We start from the raw sequence: 15723 nt of genomic DNA on the forward strand, positions 1-15723 counted from the left end.
GCATGGCCGTTGCCAGTACCGCCTGACTGGCCTTCGTGCCGGTGGCACATAAAAGCACCCACTACACTCTCAGAGTGGTTGGCGTTAGGAAGGGCATCCAGTTGCAGAAAGTCTGCCAAATCAGATTGGAGCCTGGTGTAGCCATCTGGTTCACCAGTCCTCAGTCAAATCGTCCAACCCATGCTAGCATGGAAAGCAGACGTTAAACGATGATGATCATCCTCCTCATCCTTATCTAACATCCACCTTCCATGCTGGCATGAGTGGGACAGTTTGACAGGAGGCAGCCAAGCAGGAGCCTGCACCAGACTTGACTATTTTGGCAGGATTTTTACAGCTGGATACCCTTCCTGACACCAAACACCCAGCATCCCATGCATGGAATGTGGTAAGACCCTTTCTTTCTAACATGGTCTCAGGTTCAGTTTCACTGCACTTGGACAAGTGTTTTTCACTAGTCCCAAAACATCCAAAGCCTTGTGAATGAATTTGAAAGGAGCCCACTGTGCCCACGAGTGACTGTCCATCAGTTTAGTGAGTGCATATGTGTATTCATGTGTCATCTGAATCAATTTTAGTTTGTAGTTTTCTTCAAACATTGATGAATTCCAATATTTCATACTATTATATATTTAAGGTACATCAGTTCTGTAATATGCATTCAACCCAATACCATGCACAAGTCTATACTACAACTGTTATATATCCCAACCAAAAATCGGTTAATAATTCAAAGGGTAGTGTTAAAACAATAAGTTCTATATTTCACTAAATTTGCCTGTAATCATAGCAGTTTTGTGACAAATTCCAAAGATGCATGTTCAAAACAGCATATGCATCAATGCATAAAAATTTGTTGATGCATAAAAAAGTCTTAGCTGTTTCACAATTACTTCCAAATTTCCAGTATTTTAGAGAAATATGGTAGCACAAGGATTAAAGGAGACAAAATAAAAGCTGCTTGGCTATCAATAAACAAAGCCTAAAATATATATATTGAGTTACATTATTAAGCTGTTATGTCATTTTATCAGCCTGGGGTAAAATTTTGAAAGAATTTAAATCATTAAGCCAAGTAAAAGCAATGCAAAAGACTCTTTTCAAAGTTTCTAACACTAGTGGAAAGAAGGTTATCCCACCATACAGGATCTGATGCTTGCAACAGAGGCCTCACTAATAGCATGAAAAAGCCAGGGACTAGTGTTAAATAGTATGACAGATAAAGTTTACCAGCCCAGAAATGGGAATTCTGATGGATTGATGCTGGGGTTGTCTAACAAATTTTACTCAATGCTTTGAGAGTAAGACAGTTGCCCAAGTTTTCTAATTTTTAAATGCATAATTTATAGCTGCTAATTAAGCCAGATATTCAAAACACACATTCTATATCAGCATTTCAAAACAGTAAAATCCTGATTCTGACTAAAAATTCTTTGGTGCAGTTGTGACAAAAAGACACTGCTAATAATTACAAGGGAATCATTTGAAAAAAGATCCCAGTCACAACCTCATTAAATACCTGGAGTAAAAAAAAAGAAAAAAATAATGCCAATGGCAGGATAAAGAAGACATAAACACTGAACTCACTTTCTTCCAAGAGTAGTAGCACCACGCCTTATGCCCCCTTGCGGCCTTGAATCATAGGCTATTGATTCCAACCAAGCCGGGATTTCCTGTTTAGCTTCATCCAGCAGCTCTAAAAGATCCCTGACAACATTCTTATTTTTCTCATTGAAGAAGCTGGTGGCAAGACCTGAAGGATATGAATGAATAAGGATAAACAGTGATCAAAACTATGTTAATATTTTAGATATTTTTTTACACCTAAAATATGCAGTGTTTCCCAACATTTTCCTAGGCCCCACTATAACTTTCCAAGAAAATGTCCTATTAGTGGTTGGAAAAAAAACTTTTGTCTTAATATTTTATCACAATTACTTAATACAAAATAATCAACTATTAAGTACTGAGATAATTAAAATAAAGTACATTTTTGACTAAGAAAAAATATTTTCACAATTCCATGCCTCACTAAAAATCTTAAAAATTGAAAATTTTTATCCCATGCCCCACTGGTAGGTGTATGCCCCACGTTGGGAAACACTGCACTAATGTATATCTCAAGTCAGTTACAATGTCTAACACTCAAAAAGAAAGCAAATCATTTTTTAACAAGCAATTTGAATAAAATCGAAAGCATTAAAGCTGAATAACATTTCAAAATCTGTTTCTCTATGCAAACATGGGTTGGATGAAGCCATCTGAGATAATGTTATGGTCAGACTCTTCCTATTACCAACCCTTACCCATTTTACATGTATGGCTGGCTTTTTTTATTTTCCAAAGAATGTTAACATCACAGTTTGCTCAGGTGTTGACAAGTGAAGAAATAGAACGTCAACATTTATGCATACATGCAAAAAGACATACGAAACAGGCCTAAGTTTGTCTGCCAGTTCCACTTACAAGGCATTGGTCAGTCTGAAACTATAACAGAAGCCACTTGCCCATGTGTCATGCAGGGAAAGAACAAGTTCACAGGGTTACAAAACAAACTCCAAAACCACACAGCCATGCCTATGTAAAGTGCATCTTTGTTTTGACACTAAATATCAAATACATTTCATCCAACAGGTAAGGAACAAGTAAGAGAATAAAAAAACCTACTGATTTCATTAAAGTGCTTTGTATATTACACCTTGCTATGGATGACAAATTGAAGTCTAAATAACACTGCATTACATTTCCTATGACTCAAAAATACAAGGTTTGCAATTCACACAAATATACAACTAACCAAGAGGCATTGAGTACTTCTTGCATGAAAGATAACTTTAATGTTATTTATATGTAATATTTGTATAAACTGAATGTAACCTATTATGAGCAGTGGAAACATCAAAGTTGGTGCTCCAAGAGTTAAACTGTCTCTTAGTTCTTGCCTACTAATATTGCTTGGAAGAGGAGTAGAAACAAAATTTCTTCAGCCAAAATACAGCAAATATTTTCCTGTCAGGAAATGTAGCATATGATTGGGATATCTTGTGGCAAAAGTATATTTTAGGAAAGTGAAATTTATTAAGATAAAAGATTGAGGTTGAAGGAAAAAATAAATCAATGCATACACTAGACATTTAATAATTAAACATCATAAATATAGCTAATAGATAAGAATGGTAACATATTTCCAGTAAGTATTGTGACAGAGGAAACATATCTCTATTTTCCAGCCTGACAGTATACAAAGAATGCATTCCAAAATATTAGTGGAAGAGATAAAACGAATGTAGTCAAAGCTTACCCAAGTTTCCGACACGTCCTGTACGTCCAATACGATGAACATATTCTTCAATATCACTAGGTAGATCGAAGTTGATAACATGGCGTACATTTGGAATATCAAGACCCCGAGCAGCAACCTAAACATAAATTTTATTTTCATTATGATGTAAATAAATTTTGCAATAGAAAACAGGTGAGTGAAAGTTTGTATAGATAAGTATAATGGAAACTTTAAAAAATAAAGCAGTAGTAAATTGGCTCTTTAAATCCCAGTGATTTTCATGTTAAATAACATGAAAGTCAATGTGTAAATAAGCTTCACATTCCATTTAACAGCAAGAGTTTCAGGAACACTTCTGAAATGTGGAAGATGCTTGCACTTGAAATGGTTCCAATTCCTTGAAACAAAATAGACATTATTTTAAAGACTCAATATTTATCTTGATTGATTACTTTAAACAGAAGCATTTAAAAATAAATCCTTTCAGTACAAACACAAACCATATGATTTCTGTCTGAATTTACATTTTCTTATTTTAATCAAATTACAATAAATTGTGTTACTACATTAGTAATTAGATTACTATATGAGGTAAATATTTGTATATTGTCCAACACTGTCACTGTGTTAACTTTCTCAAAATTCAGTCACTTCCATTTTCAATTTCTTATTACTTTTAATTGATGAGTAAAACTTAATTACATAAGTATATCACTATAGGATGCAAGAAATAGAAAACAGAAAAAAGAATTTATTTTGTAGGTTTTCCTAAACATTTATAAATTACAGTGCCCGTTTTCTCCAGTGGTAGCAGGTTGGTGGTCTCCCTTCTATCACTACTCTCAGCTTTATGTCTTCAGGTAACAAACACCCCTTCTGCTATTTCATTCAGGTCTTGCTGGGTTGCCTGGATATCTAATTCCAAGCCGCAACCCGACCAATTCATTTTCTTTGTTCTTGCCACTTGTAATATCTTTGTGTCCTCGAAGATTCCATGCATTACAGCTGCTCCCAACCACGCCTCTTCAATTTCAGGTGGCACCCTGCCTATCCTAATTCTTGCAACTCTTTTGCCGCAGTGGGTCAGCAGGAGCACCCATTCTTCTGATCTCAGTAGCGTAGTGGAGTGATTTATTGCCTGTTCTTCGGTGGCAAACCCCACTTCCACTGTGTCATATCTTCTTCCTCTTGTATAGAATGTTGCAACACTTTACTTCTTCCAGACATTTCTCTATGGCTTCCTCTACTGCTATCTCAATCCTCTTACTGGTTATGGACAGCGTTCTGTAAACCACTCTCCTTTGCATTTTGCTGGTTACTTCCTCTGGAAGGATCAACCTTAAACTTAACCCCTCCTCTTGGATCAGTTCCTTGTACTCTTCCAACTTCTCCAGTTCAATTATGAATTCCTGCACCTCCAGCAAATCCATTGCAGTGGTATGGCTTCCAGCCGCCGAAGCATAGCTCCCAGCATGGGCTCTTGCAGTTCACAATTCATTCTCTCCCCAAGTCTCTTCGCCCAAAATGGGAGAACGAAAACAAACAAAACACAGGCCTGCAGGTAAAATGGCAACAGTATTCAACAAAATTCAACAATAGGCATACTTGCTAGGGAGAACCCTTCAGATAAGATAAGACTTATCTGCATCGGAATCACAAGGGATTTGGACGAATTTACACCATCAACTGCAAGACAAACTTTCATACTAAGACAAATAAAATCAAGAATTACAAAAAATTCAGTGTGAGGTGGGCAAGTAATATTTCAGGCATATGTATTTTATCATGCAGCTCTCTCCCACTTGAAAATGGTACACAGTTGAAGGAAAGTTGCCCATCCCTAATGTAGAGGATCTGCAGCTACTCATCTAGTAAGGGAAAGGGAGACAGAGGAAAACAAAATGATCGGTAGTCACTGCAAGAGATAGATAACTGATGAGGAACCCAAGTGACCCCACAAGGTACAAGGAGTGAATGGATAGATGTGCAGTTTACAAGATTGAATCAGAAAGAGAATGAGAGGTGAAGGCAGAATAACAACACACAATCCTTAAGTCCTATACTCCTTCCCAATTACTTATTCCAGCTGAATGGTTTAGTCCACATAACTCTAAGGAGCATAGGGCTGGTTTACCTGTTTCTCTGGTATATATGTTCCTCCCTGGACAGGATGCCAGTCCAATGCAGGATTACTCATTTTTTGCCAGCTGAGTGAACTGGAACAACATGAAATGAAGTGTTTTGCTCAAGAACACAATGCATCGCCTGGTCCAGGAATCAAAACAATTTTACGATCACGAGTCCACCAGTCTAACTGAAAAGCCATGTACCTCCACATTCCAGCTGAATATTGGTTAATAATTTATACAGAGATTTTCCAACAATTTTACCTGAACCTACCAATTAAAATAGTTTTAAGATGAATATTAAGTTACATTTTCTAACAGCAGTCAAATTTTATGCAAATTTGATTCAAAAATGTAAGTGGTTATAAATAATATAGTAACAAATGGGTCAGATATTAGATTGGAATGAAAAGTGAATATTTACAGCAGTAGCAACAAGAATTGGTTTTTCTCCATTCCGAAAAGCTCTAAGAGCCTCCTCACGCTCTCGTTGAGATCTATCACCATGAATACTTGTAGCAGGATAGCCTTCCACAACAAGATACTCTTCCAGAGAATCAGCTCCTTTCTTTGTTTCCACAAACACAAGAGTTAATGAATCAGGACCTGGACAAAAAAAGAGAAAACAACAAAAGTGCAAAGATTTTGCTATGTACATCCGTTCCTACTTACTCTTCAAGAAGAAAAAAATATCACCAAAGATAATTTTCATTTTTTTAAACTTTCTCCTGCACTTCCTTACAAAAAAGAATTCACGAAAAATCATTTGTTATGTCATAGCCTAACTGCACATTTTTCATATAGTCATTTCATGCATACATGTGTGTTTAATCCAAATAAGACAAAGAAATAGTTTTTATCACATCTTTCATGACCAGTTAAAACTGTTTCTGTACCAACTCTTCTTAACTAAATAGACTGCGTGCACTTCACTTTGCCTCTGTCAGGTCATAGATTTTCTTCCAAGACAAACAGGGAAAGGTCCAGAGTGTCTGCACCTACTTGTGACTAGACAGATACCAAAGCCATTTAGGTAAATGCATTGTGCATGCTGGTATCAAGTTACACTTAGTTGTGAGTGACAACCATATTATGAAAGTTTTACATATATTTATCTTTTGAAGAAAGACTCTTTTCGGTCATGAATGACCATGAGATTACACCTAGAAAGTTCCTCTCCAAGGAACAAGTTCGGGCAAAGTTGTTTATGGAAGACCAGCAGTCATGCATGCATACCAGCTTCCTCTCTCCACACCACTGATGTTCTCCAAGGGAAAGGCCAATACAGCTTGGCACCGGTGACATCACAACTCATTTCTACAAGTGAGAACTGGAGCAATATGAAAAAAGAACAATACACAGCCCAGTCCAGGAATTGAACATCTCCTGTATATATTTGATAAAAGAAAAAGGTCCTAAAATAAAAAAAAATTTTGCTTGTTGCAACAGAAAGGAAGTAGATGAAGATTAAAAACTTATTTTTCTAGAATCTTTAATTTCTGATGTTTAAAAACAATCTGCAAGAATCAGCAGTCAAATATGAAAAGAAAATAAATGACTGACAAAACCATTAAGCCCCTTACACAACATAAACCATACAGTACAACATATTTGTGAAAACTAACTTCTGTTTAAGACCAAATGAAGCTGTAGAGCTACATACACAACCACATTGTGAGGCCAAATTTTGAGTAAGCACCATATTTTGCAAACATTATCAATTTTCAAAAGACTATTGTCAATGCATGTTGCAGACACCTATTGTAAGCCCTTGTTGCAGATTTTTACCAATAGTTATTGACGGATTCCAGTATTACCTCCCTTAACCAATTCTCGAAGTTTGCAAATGAAAAACCACAACTAAAACAATCTTGATGCATTACAGCAACATTTACAAAATCAATTAAAACTAACTCAAATTACACATTAAAATATTAAATTTCATGCACATTTTCAAGGTGGCTGCTTACCAACCCCTGCCCATATGTTTTATAGAGCATACTTACTTGCAAAATTGATTAAATCCAAAAGATATGATCTCTTCTCACACTCTTCAACCCACACAACTTTTTGAGTAATATTTTCACTGGTACTTCCAACACGACCAACAGCAAGGAAAATGTAATTGTGTAGAAAGTCCTTAGCTAACAACTAAACAAAAAAGGATTTTAAAATTAGATTTAGTCAGAAACATATAATGAATGAAAATAAAAGCAATATATATAATTTTCAGTTATTCTACATCAAAGATCATTTTCATACATGTTCATTCTATTATTTCAGCATTAATTCTTTAAAAATCTAAATTGTCACTGATTAATCATTTGTAAACCTGCAAATGTTTGTACACTAAAATAAAATGGAACCAATTTTACACAATACAAAAATAACAGCAGTATTTAAAATTGTAGTTAGAAAATCTAAATCACAATAGATAAAAGTATGTTCCTGAAGAGACCAGCTTATACAGGAGTCAAACTGGCTCACTAGCTGTACATTATATAAAACGATATTCCTGAACTCCTATCCAGCTTCTAGAGATTCTCTGCAATACTGTGCAATAATATATTGAATACTCTAACTTTTAAGTTCCTTAATTTACATAGTGTGTTAAAAATATTGTTCTTTACTTTTATGTTAATTGATAAAGATTCAATGTATTGTTTTACAAGTGTATTGATTTGTATGTACTTGTATCAGTTAAAATCATGCCTTTTACTTTTCATTTAATTTTGAACCTATAAACATACTGTATACATGGTTCAGTATGATATATTTCTAAAATTTTTAAGTGAATTAATATCAAACATCCTGCTTCAGGAGTGTATTTTTTTTTTATCATAATACAATTTGTTTTTTTACATAGTTAAAGTATATTGTACTAAGGTTGTCTCCAAAATATGGGAAAAGCCAGTAATCTAGACCAGTTCAGTCTAATATTGTGCTACCATATACAAGACAAAAACTACATACACATTTTTCTTTATTTCTTTAAATTCAGGCAGGAATTAGTATACAGTGAACCATTTTATGGTAGATATTTTCATATCTTAATATAACTGCTACTATTTAAACTACACTGTAAACTAAACTGAATGTTTAAATTTGACAGTGCTCTAATGAAGGTCTCAACCAGTTGTTTACTAAGCCTTTAATTTAAACTGCATTCGAATATTTTAAAAACCGATTACCAAACTGCCCAAACTGTTCCCATGCTTACAGGTTATGAAGGGACCCAGATTTACTAATTCAAGTTAAATCAAAATATTGATGTAAATAGTGTTGCTTATATTAGTGATAAGTGATTTCACTAAGTAAACCCTTCCTTACAGTATGAATTTTCTGTCCTCGGAATCTGGCTATTTTTCCTTACCTTTATTTTTCTTTTTTTTATTTCAATTTCCAGTATTGTACTAAATATACTAAGTAAATTCTTTTATATTGTACTTAAGAATTATAACTAGCTACTCATGAAAGGCTAAGTACATCAAGACTCAAATGCTCAGCTTGTGTAACTGAACCTGTAATAACCACCTAGATACATCAGTAGAGAAATGAAGCAGCTAAAGTGTAAAGTGATACAGCAATTCAAATGTTCCAAGTTTGCCCCACAATAACACTGTATCTAAATATATTAAAACCCTTACCTGAATTTCTCGAGGAAATGTAGCACTAAACATAAGAGTTTCTCTGCAACCAGCAGGAGGCATGCTATCTTTTTGTACAATTCTTCTGATTTGAGGTTCAAAGCCCATGTCCAACATACGATCAGCTTCATCCAATACTAAGAACCTGAGAAAAAATTACAGTTCATTAATTACTCATTAAAAGTCTGATAAACAGTGGATTACAAAAAAAAAAAAATCCTAAAACAAGGTTATAAAGTGGAATAGTGGTTGAAAAAACAGATTGACAAAACTTCAAAAACTACCCTTTTCAAATTCAGTTATGTGCAGTTCTTACATTTCATAAACTAGTTTCTTTCATAAAATTAAGTATTCCAAAATCTTAGAAATAATTTGCACAGATTTAGAAACTAAGATGCAGCAAATTATTTAATGTTACCAATGGTTAGTTAGTATGTAGTTATATTTGATATCTTACCAGTTTAGCAAATGTAAATAAAAACGTTTCTGTTACAGCTGATAAATAATTCTAAAGTTTTATCTGCAAAGTGGTTGATGTTAGGAAGGGCATCCAGCCAAAAAAAAAACAAAAAAAACCCATGCCAAAAGAAACACTGAAACCTGATGCAATCTTCTGCCTAACCAACTCCTGTCAAACCATCCAACTCATGCCAGCATGTGTTAAATGATGATGATGATAGTTATGTCAGCAATTTAAGCACTACTGCAATAACACTGATATTAATTTAAACAGATTTCATTGATTTTGCTTTTAAAGATTTTTTTTTTTTTTTTACTTGTACAGCAAACATGGGGGTGAAAAAAAAATCGAAGATTAAAACATCGAGTGTAAGGTTTGCTACACTTACTTGCAGCAGTCAAGTCCAATACGACCTCTTTCCATCATGTCGACCAGACGACCAGGCGTTGCAACTAATAAATGACAGCCACGATCCAAATCTCTCAACTGAGCACCAATATCTGTGCCACCATAAACCACACATGGACGTATATGGGAGCGGTATGCAAACTGTAAGATTTAATGGTTTAAAATACAATTTTAGAAGCAAATATCTTGAGAGAAACATGATAAACTAGCAGAGCATTGTATTCTTAAATCCTTCAAACCTTAACAGAACAGTTCTTTCCCTGCTGGTTCTAGCATTTAACTACCAGGCTGAGTAAAAAGTAAGCAATGTTTTGAAACAAGAAATTCATCACAATATATTTCAACAATGTGGAAATTTTATTCATCAAAGTAAGTACCATTACAATCAACACGTTTTTGACAACGAGTTACAAGTTTGTTTATTCTGGTAACATAAAAATCAGGAGCTCTGAAGCTGATGAACTCTGAACGCACTTTCAGCATCGGTTTAGTTTTTGAACTCCTCTCATAGTAAACCATCAAGGTGTTTGAAAATGTGGTAGTCAGTAGGAGAAAGGTATGGGGAATAAGCTGGGTGGGGAAGAACCTCATAGCCAAGTTCCCTCAACTTCTGGAGTGTCAATAATGAAACATGTGGTCAAGCATTGAATTGAAGAATGATTGGCCTTCTTCTGTTGACCACTTTGGGGATGGAGGAGTAGCAGTTTTTCGTTCATTTTGCCAACTTCATGGTAATATGTTTCTGCAGAAATATTTTTTTCAAGTTTTAAGTTATAGTGGAGTCCAACAGTACACCACCAAACAATCACCATAACCTTTCTGAAGAGCTTGGATTTAGGGAAGGTTTTCGGTGCTTCATATTGGTCCAACGACTGCAAAGAACGTTTTTTATTATTGTACAGAAACCACTTTTCATGACAAGTTACAATACTGTCAAGAAATAGATCTGTCTGGTTATGGGGAATAAGCAAAGAGCAAATTTCGTATCAGTCTATTTTCTGATTTTCATTCAAATCGTGTGGTACCCATTGGTCGAGCTTTTTTTGATTCCCAATTGCATGGAAATGGTTTCAGGCAGTTTTCTGGCTAACTTGTTCTTTTGCCAGTTTATGAGTGGTTTCACGTGGATCTTTCTCAATGGTCTTTAATTGACCATCATCAATGACAGATGGGCGTTCACTACGCTTACTATCTGCAAAATTGTTTAAACCATTTTCAAGCTGACCACTCACTGGTCATTTCCTCACCAAACGTTTCATTGATATTGCGAGAAATTTCAGCTGCTTTATGTCTCTTTTTGAAGTTGAATAGCAAAATTGCTCGAATATCATGCTTTGACAGTTCCATTTCAGATGATTGTAACAACGGTGAAAAAATTCTGTTACTTTAATGATGCATTTGGGCAAGTCTATGCCTGTATTATCAGACAATTGCAAAAGAAAATGTTTAAAAAAGAATTCAAAACTCTGCAAAAATCCTGTACAAATTCTTTGTGGTTCAAAACGTTGCTTACTTTTTACTCAACATGTTAAGTATTAGTTTCTATAAGCTATCCTACACCAAGTTAACTTTTGTATACTTCACACTTTAAGTAATGCCTTTGAATTTCTTTGCAAGCCTAAAATTTTGTAGAACAGTTTGTGCTTTTTTTTTTCCCATGAATCATTAAATTTTGATCAAATTTCTTAAAGTAACCTCTTAAAATGTACAAAGGCTACTAGATTTGCAATTAAGCTTTTAATAACAATGTCCTCTTGACTTATTCTAAGGTTAAGAAGCAACTCTCCAACAACCAAGTCAAAAATTGGTAACAATTACAAAGTTAATTTTGTGGTTGAGCAAAGCATCATCAGGTTAGATGATGCATAGCTCTGTGTTAACAAGTAGCAATCTAAAGTGCTAAAACCATGCTTCTAGATGCTTGTCAGTTGTTTCCTCCACAATACTAAACACTGAAGTTACATACTGGTTTTTATTGTGGAGGTTGAGTTCTTCAGTTTTAGATTTAATCTTTTCGTTACAATATCTGTTAAAATATAATACCATTGTTTCAAAGTTATTTTTTAATACATTTATTTCATCTTATTACTTAATATTAAAGCATCTTAAATAAAAAAGAATTGATCTCAAAACAATTTAATTAAAACCTTACCTTTCGAGATTCATCATAAATTTGTGAAACTAATTCACGTGTAGGAGCTAACACTAATGCAAGGGGATACTGCTTACGCCGTCCATAAGTTCGACTCTGAAAAATTAAGAGAAGCATATAGAAAATTAAATTTTAGAAATTAGTTCATATTCTCAGAGGTAGCATCTAGTCAATGAAATCAACTCACTCAAATTTATCAAAATGAACCAAATATATATATTACTGGTAATAATTAGACACAGAAGGCACCTTGAGCAAGTACCTTCTACTGTAGCCTCAGATCAATGCTTTGTTAGTAGAAGTGGCACACGGAAACTGTATAAAAGTCATTTGTGTGTGTGAATGTTTCTCTTGTGTCTAGGGACCATAGCAATGACAAATTACCTCAAGCTCTGTACTTGAGTGTAATAAAACTTTTTTTTAAAGCCTCCCTTAATTTTAAAACAGTTAAAGGTGAGCTGTAAAACAATGCTTCAGTGTGTATTCATTCCTCCAATACTTGCATGGTAAAATGGACAGAGAACTGCTTTTCATCAGCAATATAAAATGTGGAAGTCAATACAACCACTAATCACTATCTGATACAAGGTGGAGTGCAGATGAAGTTGGACTGCCATTAGGACCTTGGCCTGCAGCAGAAGGCCAGGCATTCCATGGTACAGGAGCACTGCAGAATTATACACAGAACAGATAGCAGGATTGCATTCCTGACGTAGAGATCCTGTGGTGGGGCTCTATTATTTCAGAGCTGAACTTTATTACCTCCACAGAAGGTGGGCAGCAAGCTCCAAAAGGCAGTTTTCTATGCTGAACTGCATCAGGAGATGAAGGGGCTGTGATGGCCAGAGGTTGCGACATATGCTGAAGAGACATATAAAGAACTCTAGCATCTCCCCAGACACCTAGGAGAAGGCCCCATAGCATGATGAATGGCACCAATTGCTGAAGCTTGTAATTCCAGCCATTGAGGAGAAAGGGAGAACATGAAAGCCAAGTAGCTTCACCTGCTGCAGATCAAGAGCAGGCCTTGTAGCCCACATGCGAGCCTACCAGAGATGATTACTGAACAAGAACAGTCCAAGTTGACCTATGATGAACAGCCAATAAATCACTAGATTACAAATATAATAAACAATACTTACTGGCATATCAATAGGTCCTTGCTCATACAGAGCATTCAAAATGGGAACCAAGAAGGCAGCGGTTTTGCCAGAACCTAGAAAAAGAATTCAACAGTTAAAATGAAACAAAATTTATTTTAATTCAACAAAGTAATTTTGCTATTGTAAATGTTTCGTTCCTTCAAAAGTCGAAGAAAAATAAAGTTACCTGTCTGAGCACAAGCCATCAAATCTCGATTGTTCATCACAATAGGTATTGCCCATTTTTGAACAGGGGTTGGTTTGGTGTAATTGCATAGAACCAAATTGTTCCTCAGAATTTCGCCCAGTTGACATTCGTTAAACTGAATAAAAACAAATATAATACATACATAAATTACAGGTACTTATTCTTTTTTTCAAAAACCTATACAGGATGGGTTGTTTTTTTTAATGTATATAAAATTGCAAAATTTTACATTCAATTGGCTCAGTACAATATATCGTAATTTCATAGTCATCGTTTAACATCTGCCTTCCATGCTGACCTGGATTGGATGGTTTGACAAGAGCAGACCAGGCAGAAGCCTGCTTATGTGTCTGTTTTTGCAGGGTTTTTACAACTAACACTAACCACCTAGCAGAGTGCACCAAGTGCTTTTTACATGGCACATATACAGAAAGGTTAGTTTTTACAGCTGGATGCTCTTCCAAATGCCAACCACTTCACAGTGTGGACTGGATGCTTTTTATGTGGCATCATCATATAAGAATTTCTTCAATTAGTAAAAAGGTTAAGCAATCAACCAACATCCACTAGTTTCCAGTCAACAACTAATACTATATATATACACACACACACACGAATTAATATTGGTAACTTGAAGAAACATAAGCTTATACTTACACTTTCACAACATTTTGGTAAGTCTTCACCTGTAGCCTCTACAGGTATATCTTCATATTTATCAAAGTTGATACCTGTATTACAGCTACCAAACAATTCACTGAAAAATAAACAAGCTAAACTTTAATTTGTGATTAATACAAACACATTCAAACTTGAGAATATTTGTTTCAACTTATGCTACCCCTTACCCACTGATATTCAATTGACCACTATTCCAAAACTTATAAATTTACTTTTAACAAAATTCACTCACTTTCTGCTGTTTTAAAAAGCCTTTCTATTAGAATGAAAAAAGCCACTGAAGTATCAGAAGACTGTTTTGAACTCAGAGGAATGTAAGCAAATACTGAGATCAAGCTACAAACTCCTCCAATCTAAGAGATAAAATGTAAAGTTTTATAAGTACAATCAAAATTATAACTGACAGTTTTATGTCTGAGTCCCACTCAGAAAACGGTAGTAGTGACAGAAATGAGGTTTTAGTTAGCAATAAGTGTTAGCCATTCTTAGAAATGTTGCCACACAACAGACTAAAATGAGTGATGAATCAAGACTCAATGAGGCCAGTTAGATGAATAGGAAATAAAAGTGGGAAAGGTTCAGGAATGGCTGTGTAATTAAGAGGCTTGTTTTCCATCCATGACGTCTTGGGCTTAGTCCCCCAGTGTGACAACTTGGACAAGTGTATTCTACTATAGTCTTGAGCCAACCAAAGCCTACGGGTGGATTGGGTAGGTGGAAACAAACAAGCCTGTGCATGTTTGTGCATACCATTGTCTTGACATCATACAATGATTGTCAAAAAGCACCATCATCATACAATATTGTTTGTTTTATGCTTGATGGTGAAACATTACCTTGCTTGGAAACAAGTGTATCCAACTCATGCAAGAATGAAAAATGGACAGTAAAATGATAAACGGAAGGATTAAGATCAAAAGTGTATTTTATGATCAACATTTTTCATTGACATTACATAACTTCATTGTCTATCTAATGAAAAACTTCACACCATGTTCCTACCTCAAAGAAACCTAGCAAAACTTGTATTAAGCTCTTCAAATTCTAATTACCAAAATATCTGATTCATTTATTATAACACATTGTAATAAGAAAAAAAATCAATGCTTTGATCTACTGTTACCAAAGCCACAGCTATTTCGCGAATATTTCAATTAACTCCCATTTTACATCTCATCCTCCAAGCTCACAGAGTGGGAGAGTCTTTCTGAGCCAGAATCTTACAGCCAGTTGTCTTTCCTGACACTAACCACTCTGAAGATGGGACTTTTCAGCCTGCTGCGTAAGCCTGTTTAGGGAGTGGAAAACTCAAGGGCTGTCTCAAGCTGCAAACACTAGCTGTCTACTACTAAATGTGTCTAATTACATATTTTCAGAAACAGGATAGTGGTCATTTTGTTCAGAAAACTAATTCTAGGAGAATATAATACAAAAATCTATGATCTATCAAAGCCAATAATTGTTACAAAACACTCACTATTCTAATTTTTCATTCTTTTGTAGAGGTACAGACCAATCTTCTTTTTTGCCATAATCATCATTTTTCCAGCGATTGTCACTTCTGTTATCCCAACGATTACCATTACCCCAGCTTCCACCACCACCACCACCACCAC

At 35.0% G+C, this 15723-nt stretch overlaps 1 protein-coding gene across 1 annotated transcript in view; it reads right to left on the reverse strand.

The window, feature by feature from the left end:
* Positions 1-1567: 1567 nt before the first annotated feature.
* The window catches only part of LOC106877195 (ATP-dependent RNA helicase DDX3X), a 42896-nt gene continuing 28740 nt past the window's right edge, over positions 1568-15723 (reverse strand). Inside the window, exons 7-17 of the mRNA XM_052970930.1 lie at positions 15585-15715; positions 14084-14183; positions 13406-13541; positions 13219-13292; positions 12077-12172; positions 9905-10065; positions 9057-9201; positions 7416-7560; positions 5834-6015; positions 3302-3419; positions 1568-1753 (exon numbers count right to left, since the gene is read on the reverse strand). Coding sequence (XP_052826890.1) covers positions 1584-1753; positions 3302-3419; positions 5834-6015; positions 7416-7560; positions 9057-9201; positions 9905-10065; positions 12077-12172; positions 13219-13292; positions 13406-13541; positions 14084-14183; positions 15585-15715 — 1458 coding nt within the window. The 3' untranslated portion in view covers positions 1568-1583. The remainder of the gene's footprint in view (positions 1754-3301; positions 3420-5833; positions 6016-7415; positions 7561-9056; positions 9202-9904; positions 10066-12076; positions 12173-13218; positions 13293-13405; positions 13542-14083; positions 14184-15584; positions 15716-15723) is intronic.

Source organism: Octopus bimaculoides, chromosome 9 (genome assembly GCF_001194135.2).
Source record: "Octopus bimaculoides isolate UCB-OBI-ISO-001 chromosome 9, ASM119413v2, whole genome shotgun sequence".
NCBI lineage: Eukaryota > Metazoa > Mollusca > Cephalopoda > Octopoda > Octopodidae > Octopus > Octopus bimaculoides.